The sequence below is a fragment of the Echinops telfairi genome, unplaced genomic scaffold, assembly GCF_000313985.2.
Source record: "Echinops telfairi isolate 266 unplaced genomic scaffold, ASM31398v2 ScPeMD7_7400;HRSCAF=8409, whole genome shotgun sequence".
NCBI lineage: Eukaryota > Metazoa > Chordata > Mammalia > Afrosoricida > Tenrecidae > Echinops > Echinops telfairi.
The window spans coordinates 58,083,971-58,107,775 of NW_022111300.1; the positions used below are offsets into that span (position 1 = coordinate 58,083,971).

At 53.1% G+C, this 23,805-nt stretch overlaps 1 protein-coding gene across 1 annotated transcript; it reads right to left on the bottom strand.

Annotated features, from left to right (window-relative positions):
* Positions 1-339: 339 nt before the first annotated feature.
* Positions 340-22,697, bottom strand: LOC101640987 (cytochrome b5). The gene is made up of 5 exons (XM_004703046.2): positions 22,518-22,697; positions 9,328-9,456; positions 7,269-7,298; positions 3,245-3,279; positions 340-1,387 (listed from the first exon to the last, which is right to left on the bottom strand). Exons 1-5 carry the CDS (start codon positions 22,644-22,646, stop codon positions 1,306-1,308), a joined length of 405 nt encoding a protein of 134 aa, XP_004703103.1. The 5' UTR covers positions 22,647-22,697; the 3' UTR covers positions 340-1,305.
* Positions 22,698-23,805: the final 1,108 nt, after the last annotated feature.

A 23,805-nucleotide genomic window follows, 5' to 3' on the forward strand; every position in this document is an offset into this window, starting at 1 on the left:
TCAGTCCCGCCCTGCCCTCCAAGAAAAGCCCAACCCCAAGCATGTTCCTTTGGGGGTGATGAAAGGTTTTGGAACTGGGTAGCGATGGTAGCTGCACAACACTGGACATGGAACTAAGAGGGACTGAGCTGTTCCTAAGGACACCATTTATGGGATGTGACGTTCACCTCCGTGAAAACCATCCACCGCGGGAAGCTGTGTCATCTTTCCGTGGAGCTGCAGTTCCGGTCAGAGGAGTAACATGTACGTATGTCAGAGCCTATTGATGCTTCAAGCCTATGAGTGGATGTCTGCTCCAGAGAACCCCACTTCAAATCCACCAGGAGAGGCACGGTTTTGTTCAGGTACAGGTTTATTAAAAGGCGAGTAAAGGGGTCTCCTCCAAGGTCATCTCCCCTATGTGCCCACGCCCACCCTCTCGCCCCTTGATTACATCCGAGGGAGTAGGTTCGGTGACAAAGATGGCAGAGGAAGGGGGTGCTTGCTGCTGCTGATAAAAATCCACCCTCTGTAAAAATACAGACCCAACCCCAGGGGGGCTCTCAGGCAGACACGGTTGGTGTGCAGTGGGCAATGAGAGGCTAAGTAACCTACCCCACCCCCTCGAGGATCCCCATGTCCAAGAAGAGCAGAATGCGGCCGAGAAGTGACCACATCCAGCTGTCCCCGGGAGAGGTGGGCGCACCCAGGGGACTCCCGGGGTGGCCCACCCACTAGCAGAGGCGAGTCTTTCAAGATCAGGCTCCCAGGGAACTGTCGCCCCTTCACCCATCAGGGAGGTGCTGTTCCCTCGCGGGAGGAAGGGGGGACTCGGACCGCGTAGGGCTCTGAAGACGGCATTGGGACCCGGGAGGCGGCAGTTAGGACTTCCTCAACGCCCTCCCAGGTGCTCAGGTCACTGGGGCCCGTCGGAGACAGGACGTTTCCCTCCTGTAGGCCCTCTTTCCCAGGGAAAACGATGCCTGGAACCTTTACACTCACCCCTCTGGGCCTGACACCACTCGGGAAACAGGACAAGGCAAGGTGACAGGCAGGGGGGACACACACACACTTTGGGGACCATCCGAGGATCCTAAGACTGAGTTTTGTCGTGAGACACATCAAACGGACAGTGGCGAGTGGAAGGCACTCTCTGAAGGGAAGTTCAGGAGAAGAAGGGGCAGGACGGCGCCTTTTGCTTTGCTTGGTTTTTTTTTTTTGTCTAATGCAGGAGAGGGAGGGAGACAGAAACATCACATGTCTGTGGTCCCCGAGACCGTTGTGCCGGCTTCTCAGCCTGTCCCTTGGTGGGCGTCCAGGGCGTCGCTAGTCTTCTGCTGTGTAATAGCGGTACATCAGGGCCACCATCAGGGCGGAGATGGCGGGAATCACCCAGTTGGTCCACCAACTGCAAAGACACAGCAGGCAGTGAGGACTTGAACCACGGGCACGACATGCCCAAGACCGCTTCCCCCTTGCCTGATGAAAGACCACACTGAGCTTCCAGAAGCAACGTGTGCGGAGCGTGCCCTACTACGACCGCAACAGCGCTGTCCTGCTGGCAGAATGAGAATGCAAAGGAGCTACCCAGCCCGTCCGGAAGGAGTTCCACCAACTTCCCAATCCCCACGAGTCATTCTCGACACCACCTATGAGGGCTGGCTTATCCAACGATCACACACTCTCGGTAAACTCTTCAGTGAAGATTTCTTCCCTCCAACCGGAGACCACAAGGACTGGACGGTGCCCAGCCCCACTACCAACCACCGGACCAGAAGGTCCTGATAAGAGTGGGAGCAAAATGTGTAACAAAACTCAGAATCATAAAAGAGCAGGCTTACGGGTCGGAGAGAGACCAGTGAGCCCCCAGACTGCCCCTTAAAAACCCTTCAAGCCTGAAACCGACCTCTCGTCCCCGTGGTTCAGCATGCGGCTGAAGGAGAAGACGCTAGCTTCAGGGAGGTGTGTGTTGTAGTGTTTGCTGGGGTGGGGCTGGGGGGCTCAGTGGGAGGGCAGGGGGAGGGGAGAATGATGCATGGAAACAGTAAGCCCAGGGTGGGTGTGGCAGATGCTGCTATCTCCTGGGGCCTGCAATCTATGTCACTAAACAAAATGGGCCTGAGTTCCTGAAAGGAAAACCAAATCACAATTGAAGAAAGGTGACTATCCCCGCGTTGGACTCTAGTTGCATACAGGGACTAAGGATTGAACAGGACCACTGGGGTGAGAGTCTGAGGAACCAAGCGGGGTTCGGAGGCGAGGTGCGTGTGCAGGGCAGTACATCCAGGAGCCAGAGGCAGGTGTCTCCTGAGGACGCTACCCAGGCACGTCCTCCATCCCACAGCACCAGCTGCCCCAAGCTTGGCTGTCACAGTCCATGTATGTCAATCCACTCTCATGCACACTGTGATCTCCTTCCTACAAACTGTGGCTGCATCACGGACAGGTTTACATGCATACCTATGATGCCTGACAAAAGAGAAACTAATGCATAGGTTTTAGAATCTGGATAAAGGCAGATAGATACACACACACACACACACACACACACACACACATTTACTGCCACGAACTCTCTATTCATTATTACTCTTCCTGCAATATCCCAAGTGAACAGCCGAGCTTACTTTGCAGGTTTAAGTTTCACGAGGATTGCAGGTGTCTTTTCCAGGCAGCAGGAGTCTACAGGAGGTCCCTTCCAACCTCTATTTAGGAGAACCTCTGAGGTCAGACAGTGATGGGGGATGGGGGAGGTTGGTCCTGCCTGGAGGTAGGGGAGGTAGCAGACGGAGGTCTGGGAGACAGGACAGAACAGGCGCCCGTGGAACACACCTTGGAGCTGGGGTCCAAATCAAGGGCCAGCAGCTGTTACGTAAGCCCACACAGAGTGGCCAGAATGGGAGAAACCCAGCACCCACAACACTGGGATTACCGGCTTGGTTTTAGGATCAATTTACAAAGGGACAAAGGAAAACAGACCGGTGAGGGAAACGCAATCCCGCCAATTACAGAAACCAGACACACATCATGTGAGGCAGGAGGCTGCTGGCCTGGGGATTAAGAGGGTGAGCAGGCCAGGGAGTGACCCCTGAAGGGCACCATGGGACAAGGAGGCAGGCTTTGTCCTAAGGGACATGTGTGTAGGGGGTGGGGGGAGGAAGATGGATTGAGCTCAAGATAGCCCAGCACACGGAGGTGAGGTGCCCCTACTGGGCCAGCACCTAGGCTGCGGCGGCGTCCTATGTGGTGTGTACAGAGGACTTACCTGGATTCGGAGTCGACAGTCGTGATGAGACTCTCCTGAAACGCAAAAACAGGGGCAGTGTCACGTCAAAGGGCAGTGTGACGGTGCCCCAGCTGCCACTGAGCACTGAGCACCTACGATGGTGGGTCATCTGCAGAAGGGGGCCTGGCTGGGCAAACTTCCTCTCAATAAAATGCCCAACTTGACAACATATTTTTCTAGAAGAAACATTTCTTCAAATACCCAGATTTAAGTTACCTAACCACATGACTTAACCCGGATAATTTGAAAGAAAATGTCAGAACACAAACTGCCTAATGTATACTGCATATAATAGAACCCACGGCCATTGAGTTGATTCTGACTCAGAGACCCTGTGATATATTCTAGCATAATAGTTCCTGTGGTTTTTAACCCTGAAACTGAAAATATAAATGCATCAAAACACACACACACCCATTATCCTCTTCAAATGCATGGATAGAATGTTCTAGAAAAACCTTCTAAGAAGCAAAAGTGTGCAGGACTTGTATTCAGAGACATATCAACCAAAAAAGAGACAAATAAGGATGCTGGTCAGTGGTGACCCTCCAGGCTACCGCCTGCCCTTTCACTCAGTGCTTCAGTCCTGGTGGGGGCTCATCCCCACCCCTACCTGTCAGATCCCCCTTCAGAAGGTGGCTTTACCTCCAGGACCTTCTCAGAGAGACCCTTCTCGGGAACCACGCACACTTCCACACACAGTGAGCAAGGGGCTGTGCAGCATATTAGGAAGCGTGCTTGTGAGATGCCACACCAGCCTGAGTATTAGCAGCGCCCCACACGGAGGCAGCCAGGAGAAGGCAGCATTGAGACTTCCAGTCCCCTCTCCGCTGCTGCATCCAAAGGGGAGGCTACAAACGCAAAGCCATCAGCTGTTAGGTGGGGGCCAAGCCACACTCTGCAAAGCTGGTTTCCAGAACCCCCTGGAAGGGCGGCCCCTCTCAGGGAAGAGTCAGCCAAGCAGCCTGAGGTCACCAACCTGGGAGCTTGTTCCTCTAGGGTTCCTGATCGGTGGGGAGAGAAAGCGGTCATTCCAAGTAAGTACCATTTTCACCAAGGCTAAAGCTGACAGGCTGGAGAAAATCCATTACTTACAAGACTGTGCTTTCGAATTTTGCACTGTGCATAGTACAGGAATTACTAGAAATAATCAAAATATTCACAAGTTCTATTTAGCTACGAGGAGGCGTGGTCAATTGTGAAGCAGAAGACAAACAGCTCCCGGTGGGTGAGATGCCACCGCTGCCAGACAGAGGTAAAGACCCTGGGTGGGCAGTGAACATGCTCAGCCACTAACACAGCGGTTCTCAACCTGGGGGTTGAACGACCCTTTCACAGGGGTCGCCTAACACCCTATTTCTGATGGTCTTAGGAACCGAGACATCGCTCCTCTATCTGTTTACAGGTGGGTCCGCCCCATGCAGATACGCCCACATATGGGGTCACCCCAACATGAGGAACTGCATTCAAGGGTCACGGCGTGAGGAAGGTGGGGGACCACTGTGCTAACAGAAGGTTGGAGGTCCGAGGACGCCAGCTGTGTCTCGGAAGAAAGGCCTGGTGCGCCACACCCTAAAGGCCCCCTGAGAACTTGCTCTGACGGGTGAGCGAGCAGCCACAAGGTCAGGGTTAGCTCCACAGAACTGGTGTTTCAGGACATACAGATCCAACAGTTAATGGGGCAGACCAGGCACTCATCCCATTACCAGGCTGAAGCAGGTGCCCACACGCCCCATCACACAGGTCACAACTCCCTCTGGGCACTCCACGGGTTCACCTCCCTGCCCTTTGTAGTTACCTAAAACACTGCTGGCATGCCACCACCGCCACCAGACTAGTGTCACCAACACCAACATGACCACCAGCACAGTGTGCACAACCACTATCCCCACCACTGTCACCACCACCAATAGCACCACTGCCACCAACACCCAACATACGCACTGCCATCACCATCACTAACATCACCAGTGCCACCAGTGCCACCCACATCACCACCACCACTAACAGCACCACTGCCACCAACCCCTTCGCTAACACCACTACTGCCATCACTGCCAACACGGATGATCTAAACAACTGAACTTTAAGTGCATGTACGCACACGCACACACACGTGCTCAGACACACATTTTTCACTGCTGCTTATCCACGAGGCTCCAGGGTGAATCCGCAGCAGGAGAGAGGGCACTGTCCTTAGGGGCTGGCAGTGGAGGGGCCTGGCTGGGTTCATGCAGCTAAGTTGCCAACCCGCAACCATGAACAGGGAGAAGGCTGGTCTTCCCCACAGGCTATATCACCTGCTGCCTCTCGGGCCTTGAGGCGTGTGATTTCTATCAGGAGGGACTCATCTAGAAAAGGGTCATTTACTGTCCCGTGGTAGGTTACTGGCACCCTCCTGTCCCACGCTCCTCCCACCACAGCAGAGGAGGAAGATCCACATCTGAGCGAAACGCTCGGAGGTGGGTCCGTCGGCAGCATCCTGGAGCGAAAACCATCCACGCAAGAAAGGTAGTCTGACACCTACAGCTCGCGAAGGCCTTCCCTCCCCAGCAAGGGGGCCCGGTGTCTAGTGCAACAAGGGAACCAGGAAAGCAGCATCTTAGGACACACACAGCATTCCTTGGAGGGGGAAGCAGAAGCCCCAGCATGGACCTGGCTCTACGCCACAGGCTCCAAGTAGGAACACAGTTAAGTAAGCACACGGTCTCAGAGCTAACAAGAGAGAGGAAGGGTCTGGCCCACGGAACACTGCCATGATGCTCAGAGACAGCTCAATAGACCCGTGGGCTGACGGCACCCACCGCGCCCTCGCTGCTCTCTGATGATGGCCTTTGCGGTTATGAGACAAGTCGGACCGACAATAGCTCTAAATCTGTGCAGGGGCCTTGCCTTCTGGACACTGTGGGACAACGTGCACCATGATTGCTCCGGCACTCGGCACCTGGTTCCTGCAGGGCAGACTTCGGGGGAGAGCAACACGCCGCCTCCACCACCGCTTTCCCCCAGTCGCCTCGGAAAGATCCTCTGCCAGGAGCTCTATCAGCAAGGCCGCCGAGCAGGGCGGCCGAGGCCAGGGACATGATGAAGTCCACTCTATCTCCCTCGAGTGCTGACAGCACCAGTGTTGGCCTCAAGCCTTCTTGCCCAGGGAACGCCACATGCAAGGTTTCCACGGCACTATCTGGCTACATGGCCTTCATGCTGGGATGCCTGGATTAACTGCTTAGACCAACCGCAATGGCTAGCCGGTCACAGCTACTCCACTGAACCGGTAGCTCTCACACAACCAGCTCAGTGATGCTTAAGGCAGAACACAAAAATCACCTGTTCTTCCTGTTGTACATTCTAAGCCAGGCCCGCCTCCCCAGTCTCTTCATTACTGCCAGGGACAGATGTGTCTACTTGTCCTTATCTGGCTCTCTGGCTCACCACACCTCATGCTGTTCTTGTCAATCCACACCAGGGCTTTATCTTCACACTAAAGTGTGAGGATCAGTGTACAGAGAAGAGTTGGTGAGGCAGAGTTGAAAATCAGGGTTTTCCAAATTACATTCCAATCCTAGGGGAAAACACACCCCAAAGTTCTAACTTCTTCTAGTTATCATTAGTTGGTCATCCAACCGATACTTACCGAGTGTCTACTATGCTCCAGAGACGTAAAGATGTAGAGGACACAGGTCGTATCCTCGAAGAACGGAGCAGTCAGATCTCAATACAAATCAAGGGCTGTCTCCTACTTCCTATCTCAGAGTAATGACAGGCCTCCTCAGGAAGTCCTCCCAGGGCAGCACACAGCCTGTCCTAACAGAGTGCCCTGCTGCTCGGTCCCATCCAGCGATCATGCTGAGCCAGCAGAGCATACCTAGTCACCTTGCCAGAGAGGAACTGGGTGGGCCGCAGGGAGGTAGGTGGGCCAGAACCCTTTGCCTTCAGCTGGACAGTCACACAGTCCACAGACAGCACCTAAACCCAGGGGAGGACATCTGAAATGGTTACTCACCGATGGCTTCTCTAGCTTTGATCTGTCATCCTGTAATACAAAATACAGTCCATTAAAGAACAAAAAACCACCCACAGAGCCTGCTGCTTCTGAAGTGCTTGTGGTCAAAGTAGGATGAAAACACTACTCAGTAGCTGGCAAATTTGGGTTCATCTCTCCAGGGTGCTAAACCCAAACATCTGTCCAACTGACTGGGCTGCAGAAGTAACGGCAGCTGGAGCGCCGAGCGGTACCGTCCACGCAGAGCCCCGGTCCCGGTGGGAGGGCTGGAGCGCACACACACACACACACACACACACACACACACACACACACACACACACGACATGAGTGCGCAAGGGCTGGGCTGGAGGGGACCTGCACACCTACCAGTCACTTTGAGATGTGTCTGTCCAGGCTAATTTTGGGGATCTCCTTGGGGAAGTCAATTTTAAGGTCCTGAGCTGCTGAAACCTCCCTCGAGCTGAGGCTGCCCACAATCAAAGAGGTCAAAGGTTTGAAGCACAAGCAAGCACAGCAGGCAGGCAACATGGAATGCTGTGCACAGGGCCCTGGAGGCCCCCAAGTGAGGAGCGGGCCGCCAAAATGCCACAGCACCGAGCATCCTACAGGGCAGGCCTCTGGCTCCCTGGAGCCGCTTCTGCAGCACAGAGGGAAACGGAAACGTTTGGGGGAATGAAGTTTACAGATAAATGATCCCTGCCTCCAAGCACCAGCCCCCCCAACCCTCTTCCCAGTGGAAGTCATCCTGTAGAATCCCTCCTCACACCCGGCCCCCCTTCTCACTAAGAGGGGTTCTAGGTGGGGCCAGCCTAGCCTGCCCTTCATCAGTGGTCCCTGAAAGCAGCAGTGTTGCAGCCAGGAAGAAGCCTGTTTGGGGCTTGTTTGCTAGCAGCCTCTCAGGCTGCTCACTCACACGAGTCTTTCTGCCTGGTTTCTCGCTTGCCTTCTCTCCAGCAGCCCCTCAGCACCCAGAGTTGGTTCCTCATAAGGGGGAGGAGGGAAAGGGCCCCAAGGCGAAATGAAGCTCTTGTAAGTGAAAGGGCCAGCTGGTCTCAGGGCCCACCCCTCCACTCTCCATACCTGCAGGGCTTGGCTACTTTCTTCCAAGTGTCAGCCATACACCACGCCTCACTTACTATCCTACTATCTCATTCTCTAGGGTTTCACACCTAAAGGCAAGAGTGAAAACTCTATCCAGCCAGACTACACATTAACGATGTACACCTGGCCATCACGGACACTGAGCTGCAGGGCCAGAGGCCTGCTGGCTGTGGAGGTCAAGGTGCTATGTCTGCTTGGGTGGGCTAGCAGTAGGTAATGATGTAACTTAGCAATTGGGTGATGACGCAATCTGGCAGTTCACGCAATGATGTGGTCATCCTCCACTTTCACAAAGCAGATTTTTACTCGCGCTTGGTCCACGGAGCCTCACCACATAGCTATGCGGGCAGTGGGCACAGGCCTCATGAGCTCTGGTGACAGACAAGTGATGTTCAACAGAGCCAGATGGGCCTCGGGTCGGAGTTCAGCTCTGAGTCCACAGAAAAGCGACATTAAGCCGGTGTTTCCCAAAAGCTGGCTCAGGAACTGGAGCAAAGCGGATGTTCTCGGAGGTCTGAGGTGAAAAGGGAAGGCCACTGTGCCAGGTTCTATCAACAGCAGAGGTCGCCCACCAACAAAGGTTAACTTTTAAATTCATGATCAGTTTTAGTATTCAAATATGCTCAAACTGATGAAAGTAGAAGGTGGTCGTTTAGGGAAAATACTTTCAGTTAAAAGTCAGAGGATAAAGCTATGAAGATCAATACCCCTAGCTTTGGGGAACTTGCTCCCACAAAGCCTGCCCTCGACACAGCTGTGGAGCGCCCTGCCAATGAAAAGACAAGGACTGAGGCATGCGAAGAAGCTTCTGGTCCCTTTATGCGACGGTGGTGCTCCAATTTCAGGAGGGGTTACTTCGACTCTTCTTCTTTTTAAAAGAAGTTTTACCAACTTGGGAAAAAGTCAAACAAGTCTAAAAATTAAGTAAAAAGGGGTCCCCCAAAAGCATACTTACTGGATGCAGCTCCCCAATGATATATTCTTTGGACATTTCTCTAGCATCGGTAGAGTGCCCAACATCCTCGAAATTCTCAGTAGCATCCCCGCCAGCTTGTTCCCTTAAGACTTCTTCTCCACCGGGATGCTGCTCAAAGAAGGGCAGAAAATAATGCTTCAGAGGCAAAAGCAGTCACCAGGAAATCGCTAGTTCCCTTAGCAAACACGTCAGTACTGCTTGCACCACACATACAACGGGGAGATGCAAACCATCTATACTGTGGATAGACGGGACTAAAAGGACACAGAGAACTTTCAGTTGCCTTTCGATGGCGGGAAAGCTGGGTAACGGGCAAGAAGAGCGAAGAACTGATGATGCCCTGAACCAAGGCGCTGGTGGAGACACCCCGTGCCACGGGCTGCCAGGAATGACGACATCTGTGTTGGGAGAAGCACAGCCGGACGCTCCTCAGAGGCGAGATGACGGGGACTTTGGTCTCATGTGTACTTCAGGCTTGTGATCAGGAGGGACCAGCACCTGGACAAGGTCAGCATGCTTGGTAAAATCAAAGGTCAGTGACAAAGAAGGTGGTCTTCAATGAGATGGATGGACACAAAGGCTGTGGCAAGAGACTCCAACACAGCCAGGGCTGCAGGGACCGACAGGCTGCCCGGACTGCTATGGCCCGGAGCCAACAGGGTGCCACCTGGCACAACACACTGTCGGTTATGGAAAGTGAACCTTGCAGACAGCTCGCTAAGCGAGAGAAGCCAAACCCAAAAGGACAAATACTGTAAGACCCCATACATCTAGACCTGCCAGAAGAGCCAACACAGAGGGGCTAACTGTGCTCGTGGCTCCCAGGGGAAAATGAGGAGTGTGGTCCTGGGGGTGCTGACGGTCTCCAGCCCCAGGGTAAACTGGAGGGTGGAAAACGCAGACAGAAGTGAGGTGTTGGCAGAGAATCTGAAGATACCCTTGGCTGCCAAAGAACGGACCGGTCAGTCGGAGGAGAAACTCCACCAGGATGCTCCTTAGAAGAAGTATGGCGAGACCTGAGCCCACTTCCTTCGACCAGGTCAGCAGGGAAGGCCCATGTCAGCCAAGGACATCATGTGAGGCCAACGAGGGGAATCCTCGACTGACACACGCACTCCAGCAGTGGACTCAAACACTCCAACCGTGCGTGGACACTGGGCCAGGCCACGTTTTGTCCCGTTACGCAGGTTGAGGCCAAAAGTCAAAGGCAACTTGAGAACAACTGGCTTTCTGTTTGGAGAACAAGGGGGACCGGCTCGTGGTGGTGCCTGTGCAGCGTGGCACACGGGACAGCGGCACTGGGCTGTACACCTGAAAATGGTGACAGCGGCAAATGCTTTTCTGTGCATTTTCTTTACGAATGAAGTTTGGCACAGACAAAAACACTAACCTAAAACGTTGGATTCAATTTCTTTCTCAAAAATTCAAGAGAACCTTTCTCCGATAACCAGGCGCTGGTGACCCCGCCTGTTATTCCCTGGGAAGGAAATCTATTTCTACTCCGCGATGTCAGGTAGATTCTGGACATGGAAGGAGACTGCCACCGCTTCCTCCCACAGACCTGCTGATGGCTCGGATGTCACCTCAGTGGGCACGCTTTATCCACTGCGCCACCCGGCTCCTTCCCTTTTCCATACAGCTCTCAAATTTGCTCTTCTTAATCTTGACCCCAACCCATCTTCCCTTGAGGCTGGTGCCCAGAGAGAGAGACGGGTCACTCTCGGCAGTAATCGGAAGAGACTGTGAAGCCGACACTGACGTGGGACACTAGCAGTCATTTACGGCACGGATGCGTTTACTGAAGGAAGCCTCACTCAGTAAGCAATGGGAACGTCAATGGCCGGGCATTCTCCAGCGGATGCCCCGCACCCGCGCTGGTTACTCAGGTGTTGGCCTCTCCCACGCTGAGGAGGCTAGCGGCCATGAAGACGGTCAACGCCAGAAAAAGAGTTGAGCACAAACCAAACTGTTTGGGAAGAAAAAAGTTGGCTCACTCAAAAAGGCGAACCCAATGTCAAGTTGGAGATGGCCAAGCACCCAAGGCTCTCCTCCAAAATTTGAGGATCAGATCAGACCTGTTTCACCATCCTGTCAACCCGAAGGCAGTAAGGGATGAAGAGAAATTCTTAACGCAACAAAGGGTTGCATAATATAGTTTGTCCTAGCAGTTTGTGGTCGCTTTTGATTTCATTTATATTAACTTAGTATAAATGAATAGTTGTACGGCTTTAGTCACTGCTTTACAATCACTAAGGCTCTGAAGTGGTCACAGCTCCACGTCAGTTCAGGTGAGAAATGTGAGAGACTCCGAGGTGGGATACTTGTGACTTTGAGGACTCAGACAAGTCACGGGTCTACTGATGCACACCCGAGTGAGAGGACACAAGCAAGAAGTGACAAATGAATTATGACACCAAATGCTAGGAGGGACAGGTCCCTTCTGTGAGTGTCGAGTGCACCGGAGGAACCCTGACATAATGAACACCAGCAAGGAAGCCTCGGCCCTTGGCCACCCCACTCCCCGACTCTGAACCCCATACATTAACCAGCAAGGAAGCAAGCCTAGGCCCTCAGCCACCCTGCTTCCTGCGTCTGCTCTGAATGCCACAGTCTGAAGTGTTTACCCTTCTCCTGCAAAAAGCATGGGCTCTAAAAAGGATACTGGGGAAATTAAGCTTTGCTGGGCACCACATAAAGCCGCCCTGGTGGCACAGGCCGCGTTCCGTTGCTGAGTGCACGGGCGGCGGAGCGAACCCCCAGCAGCTCCCAGGGGGAAAGGTGAGGTTATCTCTTCTGTTAAAGACCGGGTCTGGAAAACCCTAGGGGCAGTGTCTACTCTGTCCTGTAGGTTTGCAGTGAGCGGCAACCAGCTGAGCAGCAGTGGGTTTGGTTTGGGGAGAACCAAATGAAAAGTCTTGGTGGTGCAGAGGTTGCTGGGCTGCTCACCACAGGGTCGGCAGTTCAAACTCACTAGCCACCCTGAGGGAACATGCCGCTGTCTGCTCCCATGAAGAGTTTTAGCCTCGGAAACTGTAAGGCGCAGTTCTACCCTGTCCTTTCAGGTCAAGAGAATGGGAGACTGAGTCAGCGTCACGACAGTGGGCTTGGGTTTGGGGCACTTCATCTCCAAAGTGACTTCAGGGACAACCACAGTCCTTCGGACAATGCGAACGGACAATCATCTTGCTTCGCCTTTAGTTGCTAGGAAAAGAGTCCTGTTTCACCTCTGTTGCTAGCGCCATGCGGTCTTCCCAGGTACGCGGTGTTGCTTGCCGTGCACAATTAAAATGAGTTGGAATTGACTGGACAGCTGTGGGTTCTATCATGTGGGAACAAACACATGATAGAAATCATTTCAATGAAACTCACACCACCTCCTTAGATGAATATCCATCAAGTTTCAGGAAAGGCCGCATGTGGGTTTGATGCCCACCTGTCTATCTACCCAACAGGCAACTATCTACCTACCTCACCTTCCTTTTAGCTTTTTCCAGGGTCATATTAACAGCTCCCAGTACAAAATACAGAAAACACAAAAAGGCACAGAAAAAGAAAATGGAAACCACACGTAACCCTTTTCAAATGAAAATACAAGACACACACACACACACACACACACACACACACATGCCTGGGGCAGAATGAAACAGCAGATGGTGTTTTGTAAGAACACAAGAGTGTAAATATACCCAATGCCGGCTACAGTCTGTCCCATCCACAAAGGCGTGGTCTGGGAATGTTTTTAACATTGTTAGAAACCAAGAACTAGTTATGCAACCTACACAATGAGACACGGCCTCCAAGCCTGTTGGAGGCAAAGCAAAAACTACATCTGAAAAGGACTAAACGCGGGTTGGGAAATCCCACTTATCCAGGGTTTTCCTGGAAGCTTCTACTTCTTTTTGGCTAGTGTGCACACCACGTGAATCTCTCAACGCTGGGAAGCAGAAATATCAGCATCCGATGTCACTCGGGACAGGTGATTTCAGTGAACGGAAACCCCAGCAGGGAGGCCAGGATGTGGAGACGGAAAAGGGTTGTTACTGACGGCCCAGTGGCCTCAGGCCGCACACGGGTGCGGAGAAAGCAGTTCTGCAGGCCCCTTCCTCACCCTCGTATTGGGTGCCAGGGCCACTTGTCTGCCCTTAAGCTCTTGGCCCAAAACAGAAAAAAATGGACACATAAAACCCATTTTTGGAATGATCTTTGCCAGCTGATGTTCTTTCTACCTAGTACAATGAGATAAGTATCTGACGAGATAGGGACTAGCACGTAGTTTTACTCAGTCATGCTCCTCGGCTCCTATAAATCCCTTCGGGTTAGTGGATTTGGAAATACGAGCTACAATATGTCAAGGCTTACAGAGATAATAAAGTCTGGCGTTCTTAGAAATACAACGAGGTAGGTCCTTTTATCTGGCTCATGACCTTGACTCTCCAAACCCTGGACTCCTTCTCTCCAACCCCTCATCGGCTGTCTGTCATCTTTCACACACCACTGCTGGGAGACACTTCCTTAGAGGGAGTGGCCCATTCTATGTCCCCTCTCAGGGACCATCCCAGTGAACCTGTATTCAAATCAAATGCCTCATGAATTTCTCAACCAAGAGGTGTTCTCAGCTGAACCACCACGTCTAGCACAAAGCCTGTTCTCTGACCCAGTGTCAGCGCCTCCTTCCTTCTTAATGCTTACACCTGCAGCGGGAGCAGCCTCTTGGGAAACAAACACTGCCGTCCTTGCAGCTGGCGTGCTACGTGATTCAACGCTGGTGAACACAAGTGGCAAGAAAAGGAAGTGTCAGGAGCACCTTCCAGAGGCTTCTTTAGAAGTGGTGCGATCCTTTTGGCCCTCTCCCCGGTTCTGCTCCTGCCACCAGGGCGATGGAGAGGAGAGCCATGCCTTTGGACACAGCAGAGACCCCAGCAGGCGGGGGCCTGGATGGAGCCCGGGAACCCCAGCAGCCCTGCACTGCAGAGCTGGCATAGTTAGGAAAGACAAACTTCCATCTTGTCTGAACACATTGCTCAAGGATTTTCCAAGTCTATTCTAACTAACGGATGAGACATGAATACGAGGACGGACCAAGACTGGTGCTGTAGAAGCGCGGTGTTGGCCAAGAATGCACACAGTCCACGACCTGCCTGAAGAAGAGACGAGTTTGCCATGGAACACGCATAGCCAGGACAGACTTGACCCCGTGCACAGGACCCCGTCCGTGCACAGGGTCCCACCTGCCAACAGTTTTACTGAATGTATCAGCCACATAATCATACTTGAGCCCCCACGGCCTTACAATCAGACCAGGACAAATGTCCTCACATCCCTGCCACAATCAGAGCAGTATGGACAGGGAGGGGGTGTCCCCAACTCCTCCTACTCACTCAGCCCAGAGCCACTGTCCAAGGGGACCAACCCTTGCTCCTTACCCTCGGGGCTGGCTTGCAGACTCCCCTTCCAGTCTAACTGTGACGGGGAAAGGTCCAGGGAGAGTGACACCCAGGGCCGAACTTGTGCTGCCCGTGACCAGCAACCAGTCTGGAGGCTGGGCAGCAGTCCGCGTCAGCCAGCCAACAAGCCTAACACTCAGGGATTGTCGCATTCCTACTTTACAGATAAAAAGCTGGTGCCCCAGCAGAACCAAAAGCCAGAGTGTGAGACAGAGTGGTGGGCTTCCAGGCCCACAAAGCGAGCACAGCTAAGTGCCTTCAGGCAGGAGGCCTGTTTGCAGGATGGGGTGTTTCCCGAGTCTTACTTGGAGAGCGAGGTGTGCTGACCCACTAAGCTAGAGCTACTCTCCTGCCGGTTGAGGCATTCTCTGGAAAGGCATGTCCTATGGGCATGTATTGCCAGCACTGCCAAAGCTCTGTAACATTGTCTGATGAAAGGCATAGGATCAGAGGGAAGTTGCTTGTGTGCACAGCTGAGAAGAGGTTTCCCTGACTGGAAGAACCACATCCTGACCATTTCTGATCCTTAATTTAATATGTTAGTTTCCCTAATAAACCCTATAATTTTTATTACAAAAAAAAAAAAAAAAAAGCTGGTGCCCCGAGAAGACGAAAGCTGGCCCAATGTCACACAGCTATCCTGTTTCCCTGAAAATAAGACCTACTTACAGTTTTGCCTCTTGCTGAAATATAAGGCATCCCCCCCCAAAATAAGGCCCCCCGAAGCTACCATACTTCTGGACTCTATAGACCGTACTGGTGGCCACTGCTGCGCAGCTCACTGTTGGCTGCACTGCAGCTGAAGCAGACAGGAAGTACAAGGTCTCTTTTAATAAAACAATAAATGTGTACAATATTCTTCTTCATGGAAAAATAAGATATCCCCTGAAAATAAGACACTGGCTTATTTTCGGGGAAACAGGGTAGTTAGAGAAGTGTGGGCTGTGGACTCAGATGGTCCTCCCCCTCCCCCTCCCCCAGCCTGACTCTCTTAAGCCCCTTGCAAACAAGGAGAGTCACTTCCCTGCGACCTGCTGACAGGGACAAGTGCAGATCTTCGTGTGTCCCTCAGGCAGAGTCCACCTGGCTGTATCAGGCCATAGCCAACACCACCCCAGATGCACCAAGTGGCCTCTGGGCTTCAAGGCTGCCCTTGAGATTCTGCTTGGCCAGATGACCCGGTAAAGAACAAGGGCAGCTGGTGACACGTTTGTTCACTTGGCTGTGGCTCTGGGGGGAAGGCAGTTAGAAAGGACGACCAGGCATGTATTCCCTCCCAACCACTTTATCTCATTGAGGGTCTTCCTCTTTTTCGATGACCCACTACTTTTACCAAGTCTGATGTCCTGATCCACGGAGTGGTCCCTCAATGAGATGGGCTGACACTGTGGCTGCAACAACAGCGCAGACGGAACAATAGTGAGGCTGGTGCGGGGCCAGGCAGTGTTTCGTTCCACCGTGCATAGGACCACTGAGTCAGGACTGACCTCACAGTACCAGACAGCAACCTAGCCACTTCATCAACAACTCTCCCCCATACCACTTAGTGTTAGATTAGATTCCTTATCAGAAACCGAACTTAGGTATTCAGTCCAAGGTGATTCCAAGGCCTTTCACCCTTGGGAAGCCTCCACAGCATAGCGTAAGGCTCCATTGAGAGCATCCCCATCTTACTTTGAATTCTACCAGCGATGGTTCCCTCTCCAATTGTCACAACCTCTTTGCCCGGGTAGGCAGTGACCAGCTACGGAAAAGACACCAGCTCAGAGTCGGGGACACAGATCCCAGCACCAGCTCTGCCAGGAACTTAGCAGAGGGATGCAGAGTGTAGGGAGCCTTCAGCTTCCATTCCGCACCCCCCACCCCACCCCAGCAACCAGCTCCCTCATGATTCCAGCAAGGATTAACTTATATGATTAGGAAACACCTGGCATATCCTAAGTCTTTCTGTAATATCAATTCCATTTCTCCATCTCGTTTCCACTCCCATTTCACACCACCAAGCACCCCCTATCACACCTGGCTCGTGCCTGGTCCTTGTCAACTGTGGAGGCCACTTCTACAGCACCAGACCTAAGGGGACAACTTCTCTTCCCACAACCCATCTTCAGGGAATGTCTACATTTTAACCAACTAAGCTGATCCCACCAGCCACCAAACCAAATGATGAGAGAGCCAGTCCACTTCTGAAGGACAGTGCAGGTGGGGCAGGCATCTTGCCTGGTGACCCAACTCAACTCAATGAACCTCATCAGAACAGGCCAAGCCACCAAAACGGGGGTGGGGGGTGGGCCGGTGGCAGACCAGTAAGACCTCATTGGAGTGATCACTTCATATACTACCTACAAGCCATCGAATGAGGCCAAGACTGAACGGAGGGCTGATAGTGGTACCAGCTCCACTTTGACTCCTCATCGCTAGCACCCAAGGCTTCTTCTGGGCTTGCCTTCCCTTTGGGTCTCCGGTTGTTAGGTGCCGTTGCGTCGGCTCTGACTCATAGTGACTCCGTGTACAACAGAATAAACACTGCCCAGCCTGCGCCATCCTCACAGTTGGTCGTATGTCCGGGTCGAGTGTCAACAGTTCAAACAAGCAGAAGGGGCGAGGGAGAAATAACATGGTTGTCAGGGGATTATGTAAGCTAGTCCAAGAGGCTTGCTGTATCCATTTTTTAATATTTTACTTATAAACTTGGAGTGATTCAGCATTAAATAAGCATTAACTGGACCCTTCCTCTGGGCCAAACCACACATGACCTTGGAACCCCTGAACAGATTTTGGCATTGATCATGAAAATGATGGGGAACCATTGTCACAGTGGTTTGACTCTTCTTAGTAGAGTTACAGACTCAACAAGTTGCAAAATGTCATGCAGAGAGGTTCTGTGTACCCACCACCCACATTCCCTCAGGTGGCATGCCACCTAACAATCGGGCACATCAAAACCTGGACACCGTCAGACTGCAGAGCTGGCCGGCTTTCACCCATCATTCTGCTTGCTCTGGTAGGCCGTTGTGTAGGGATGTAGCCTTTGTCAGGTAAGACAGACCTGTAGCCATGATCACAAAGGAACTGCCCATGGCCTCTTCCCTGACCCCTGGCAGCTGCTCTGTTCTCCAACTGTGAGGTAAATGGAATCATGCTGCGTGGGATCCTTGAAAGCTGTCTCCTTTGTTTCCATTTGGCATGTTTATCGCCAAGTGGTATTCCCCATCTGGGTGTGCAATACACAGATTTCCTCTTTATCGGGTGGGATATGTGTATGTAAGGGGCTTCAAAAAATTCTTGGGAGAAACGGGATGCATGTAAAGAAAACAGAATGTGTCCAGGAAGTTTTGGAAGCCCCTTGTATACAGAATTTAACCACCATTCACCCAACAGGTTGGGTGATACTCAAGTTGCTTTCAATTTGGGGCTACAACCAAAACAGCTATTAGGGAACTTGTCCAGGTTTGGGGATAAGGGGTTTGCACTTCCCTGGGATAAATACCCAAGGGGACTGGTTGCTGGGGTGACAGGTACGCACACGTGTATGGTTTCAATGCACCACTGGGCATCCCTACCTGCAGATTGTCTGCAAACTCACCAGCTAGCAGGTGGCACTATGGAGGGGTGGCTTCCGCTGTCCCAGCAGAAGTAGGCTGGGCCCTCACTGGGACTTTACCAGGCATTTCCGCCATGGCTGACCAAGGTGAGCAACTTGTGCTTACGTGCCATCCACAGGTCTTTTTTCACGGCGTGTCTGCTGCTCAAATCCTTTGCCAATCTCTCTGCACTGCTGTTTTTGACAGCTGAATTTCAGTTTCGCAGGACCTCTGTCTCCCCCTAGTTGGGAAGACTCTTCCCCAGTATCTGCCGCAGGAGTACTTTCAGTGAAGTCCGGCTTCTGCCTAGTTTTCTGCCATTGCTCATGCTTGTGATGCCTGCCAAGAACTCCACCTAACCCCAGCCTCCTTTAGAAGGTTTGCCATGTATACTTAGCTGTATGGTCCCTTCAGACTTTGCCTCTGAGGAAGGTAGGGTCTGGGTCGGGGGCAGGTGAGGGGTCAGTGGAAGCCATTCTGGGGCTACGAGAAGGACAGTGGCCTCCCCAGTTCCCCGTTGGGGCAATGCCTCCAAGGGCAGATACTAAAGAAGGCTTTTCCGTAACAGCAGCGGCGTTTCGTTTCCAAGTGGGCTCAAGACAGAGCTGCAACATGTACACAATCTCTCCAGGGACGGAGCCACTGATCCCCAAGGCCAGGCCATGCAGCTCTACAGTATGGGAATAACCCCCGCCTGAAGGCCCCAGGGACCGGTGCTCTCTCGGCCTTGCAGAGGTTTCCAGGAGGCAACGTGGCACATCTCTGCTCCTTTTCCTTCCCAGGATTTCCGTGCTGTTCAAAGCGGCCCACGCACAGCAGGTCTGTTCTCCCTGGCATGGGCCTTAGGAGGGACCAGGTAGTTCAGAACTGCCCCGAGGTACTAGGTGTTCCCAAGAGGGCAGAGTGCAAAGTTGACAGGCAAGCAGCCTTTGCCCCTGCAATGCACAGCTTCATCTGTGCCGTGCTACGTTCCTGAAGGTTCTAAACCTTGGACAACTGAGTGAGTCCATGTTGTGGGAGAGGTGGGAGAGGTGGGAGGGGAGGGGAGCTACACAACAGCTGCACGCTGATTAGAGCTTACAGGCTAACAAGGCTGGAAACCATCATATCCCATACGCTGACCTGCTAAGAACCAGGCAGGCCCACAAAGTGGGAGAGGCAGGTGTACACAATCAGGTTTCAGTTACTCACACGAGTGACAGACCGGGGAAGCAGCGCGCAAGAGTGCATCGGCATCTGTACAGAGCCTGATGCTGTCAGAAACATGACCCACAGTGACCCCCTAGCAGAGCAGCACTACCCCAGAGGTTACCAAGGCTGTTGTCTTTACAGGAGCTGACCGCCAGGCAGTCCCTCCCAGAGCAGCTGGGGGATTTGAACAGGGAAAACCGCCACCAAAAAGTGAGCCCCACTCCTAGGTCTGTTCTTTAGTTCATATGCCAATGCTTCAGTCCACAGGGAGGTATAAACGATGGCAGGCTGGGCAAGGAGACGGACAGACAGCAGATCGAAGACCTTGCTAGGCGCTTCTCCCCACTTTAAAAGCAGGCATGAGATAAACTGTGCTGGTTCACAAACCAATGGAACCTTGGAGGAGCCAGGTAAGAACCACGCCTTGCTGGTGACCTCTCAATCAGGTGTGTGTGTTTATGTAAGCTACAACACACCTGGGCAGGAGGCCAGGAAGGTGGGCACTAGATGAACCTGAGATAGACACAGAGTGAAGGCCAAAGGCAATGGCAAAGGCGGTGTGACCAGAACGAGGCTCAGGTGCACGGGGCAGGTGGCGCAGAGTCCACACCACCTGGGTGCTCTGCCTCCCTCATGCTGTCCACCAGCTCTGGGAGCACCACCTCTCCCGACTCCTGAAGACACCCACAGCCTGCCGACTGTTGTGACCCATGGCTTACAGGAAGCCACTGCCCGCTCCTGCACCATCCTCACACCTGAGCCCCCTGTCGTAGCCACCATGTCACCCCACCTCCTTGAGGGTCTTCCTCTCTTTCCATGCCCCTCTACTTTACCAAGGCTGATGTCCTTTCTCCAGGTGCTGGTCCCTCCAAAGTCACGAAACTAGGTATCATTTCAGAATCCTTTCAGACAATGAAAGGTATTCTCCCCAAAGATGGGGTATGGAACATCTTGCAGGAGAAAGCCAGCAGGCAAGAAAGCCTCGTCTTCGGGGGTGCTACCCACTGACCAGCTTCTCTGTTCCATCCCAGTTCTTCTCAGAAAACGTTTACACAATCCCGCCTCATCCCTTCCGACCTCATCAAGGAGAAGTGGCAAAAGCACAGGGTTTATAACAGAATTTAATAATAATCTTCCATTTCTATATCACGAAGGGCAGTGGTTGTCAACCAGGCGCCAGTTTGCAACTCCCTCTGGAGGGGCATTTGGCACTGGCCCGTAACTGGTCACAAGGTCAGTGACTCAAAGCCACCAGTGCTCTGAAGGAGAAAGATGAGGCTGTTTGCTCCCACAAAGATTTAAAGCCTCCAGAACCCCAAAGAGTAGCTCTACTTTGTTCTAAGGGTCAGGATGAGTCAGAACTGTCTCAATAGTAGAGTTTTTGAGTGAAATAGACTTGATGGCAGTGATTTGGAGGCAAATTTGGTTATCACAAGGGGGAGGTAGAGGTCCAGCGATGGGGCTGGCTATTCTCGTTATCCAGGCCAGCCTTCAGCACAGATTCAACCCAAATCCCAGCAGTGCTCAAGGTGTAAACCCCAGCCTAGGAGTGGGTGTGAGGTAAGCCACTCAGAGTTGGAATGAACTCTATGGTAGTGGGTTTAATCTGGTTATGAAGTACACTGGGATGGTTTAAAACAAGAGACGGCAAGGGATTCATAAGAAGAAAATACCGTTCTAGTATAAATGTTACTCTTCTGTCATAGACACCGTCACACACAGTACGCACACTACCAGAGGCCATGGAGTCAATTCTGACTGATAGTGACCTACGGACAGAGTAGGGTTTCCCTTGACATCTATAGTGGAGGGGGGCTGTTTGTAAGTAGATATTTAGAGCTGATTAGGCCAGAAATTATCTTTCAGGACAATTAAGCTCACTGATGGCATGAGACTTTGTGGGATACACACACACACACACACACACACACAAACGTTATCATCAGTACAGCCAAAGTGGGCACGTATGGCAAATCTGCTTCCAGACTTTGAACCACTTGCCACAAACCAAAACAGGTTTATCTCTTGGCACTCAATCAAAAGATAATGTGAGTTCAAATTCTCTTACATCAACTCTGACTTACGGAAAAATGGTTGCTGTCGTTTGTTCCTCAAAGTCTCAAACACAGGTCTCTGGATGTCCATCCAGGCTAAGGCCAGACCTCTGCTTCCCCAACCCCCAGAAAAAAACAAGGCAGACCATTCCCATCAGCAAACATTCCCAATGGGGTAGTGGGCAGGGATGAGTGTCCAACACGGGTTATGATTCAAAAACGGTCGCCGAAGTGGCAAAACACATCTACAGGCAGCAAAGACGCTTCCAGAAAAGCCTTTTGGAACTCAGCAAAAAGGATCGCTACAGCGTAGACCCCCCCCCTCCAACAAGTGTACTCCGGGGACTTTGCTTTACAACCTGCAAAGTTGCTGAAGACCCAGTCCGCGCCCTAGCCGCGCGCTCCGAGGGGCTCGACCGCCCGCAAAGCCCCTCGTGTCCACGGGGTTCAGCGCTGTGGACGCGGCCAGACCCCCCCAGCCGCTCGGCTCAGCTTCTCCGGGCCGGGGCCTTGGGTTCAGGCCAAGGGGCACCAGGGCAGAGTCTGCATCACCACGCTGCTTCTCACCCAAGGGACGCAGCACCTGCCCCCCGGCCCCAGCCCGGGCGGTGCACCCATCTGCCCTCTTGTCCGTCCACATGGCCCCGCGTCCCCACCCCACCGCGCCCCGTGCCGCTCCCACGCCCAGCCCGGACGGTGCACCCCAGTTCTTCAGTCCGCACCCCGCTCCCGTGTCTCCCTCCACCGTCCCGAAGATGTCCGGCCCCAGCCCAGACCAGGATGTGCGACCCAGGAGGACCCACTGCCCGCCCTGAGAGCCCGCCCTTTTCCCGGGCCCCCGACGCCAGGGTCCTCGGCCCGGCTCCCGGGCCCGCTGGCTCCCCCGCTCGCACCTCCTCCAGGAACTTGGTCAGGTCGTAGACTTTGTGGTGCAGGATGAGCCAGGTGCTCTTGCTGTGGTTGTGCTTCTGGATCTCCTCTAGGGTGTAGTACGTCACGGGCTTCTGCGACGCCTCGGCCATCTCGGAACCGCCAGCCCACCGCACCGCACACTCGGGCGTCCCGCACGAACAGAGCAGCTAGGGACACCGGCCCACCTCTCACGCCCGGCGGGGAGGGCGCCGCGGCCGCGCGGGGCGGGGCAGCCGGGACAGAGCGCGCATCGATTGGCCGCGGCGCTTGCCATTCGAGGGAGCCCCGCCCCTCCGACACGCCCCGCCTCTCCCCAGAAGCCCCACCCAGCGTGCGGGAGTTTGATTGGCTGCGGGCGGAGGCGGGGCGTGCGTTCCCACCCCCGCCTTGGGTGCCGCTGGTGAAAGGGCAAAGCGCGTCCCCGACCCTGACGGCCGGGACGCGCATGCGCACTGACGGGCCCCGAGGAGCAGGGCGGGGTGCGTTGCGTGTGCCCCGTGCGTGGGGCTGCAGACCGCTTGCTCAGTGCAAACCCCCCTCGTGTACCCGAGGCGACGTGCCCACGTCACTGTGCCGTTCGAGGACACGAGCCGGGCACACACGGAAACCCCAGCGCATTCGGAGCTAGAAATAAAGCTTCCCGGCTCCAGCTCTACAAATCAAACGGGCTGCCCCAAATAAATATAATTGACTGCCATTTTACTTATCAATAATTGACTGCCATTTTACTCATCAGCCTCCCACCCGAGATGCAACTGCCCAGTTCTCACGGACAACGAAAGAACAGCAGAGGACATTTGGGGAGAAAGTTAATAAAAATCAAAGATTTCAAATGACTCCTACGACCCTGAGGAAGGGTCTCCACTGTTGACTAATTCCTAGGCAAGCGTCTTTATTAGCTATTTCTCATTGGCAACAATTTAAATTTAGGGTAAATCGTGAATTATCTCCATCTTCTCACTGCCCTGTCAGGAAGATACCTTCGCGCTGGCACCCTGCTCCTCTCCAGACAAAAGATAAAAAGCACATATGACAAATGACAACTATTTTGGAGCACTCAGGAAAGATGCCAGCCTACTTGAGAAAAGAAAAGAAAGAAAACACCAGAGAAGCACTTATGGACATCTGAACACTCATGGGACGTGGGTCGTTGGTTTGGAGGATTAGGCTCATGCTTTTTTTGGAATACCCCAAATAATTGACCTAATAATGTATTTAGTGCTTCTGTTCTGCCTCTTAGTTCCTTGCATTGTGCCTGGGAGCTGAAAA

What these genes read in the sequence shown, in the direction of transcription:
- LOC101640987 (XM_004703046.2), bottom strand. Translation starts at nt 22,646, where the DNA reads ATGGCCGAGGCGTCGCAGAAGCCCGTGACGTACTACACCCTAGAGGAG. An exon ending in TCATTGGGGAGCTGCATCCA is followed by an intron (nt 7,299 to 9,327) that starts GTAAGTATGCTT and finishes TTTGTATTACAG; the next exon opens with GATGACAGATCAAAGCTAGA. An exon ending in ACTGTCGACTCCGAATCCAG is followed by an intron (nt 1,388 to 3,244) that starts GTAAGTCCTCTG and finishes GTGTCTTTGCAG; the next exon opens with TTGGTGGACCAACTGGGTGA.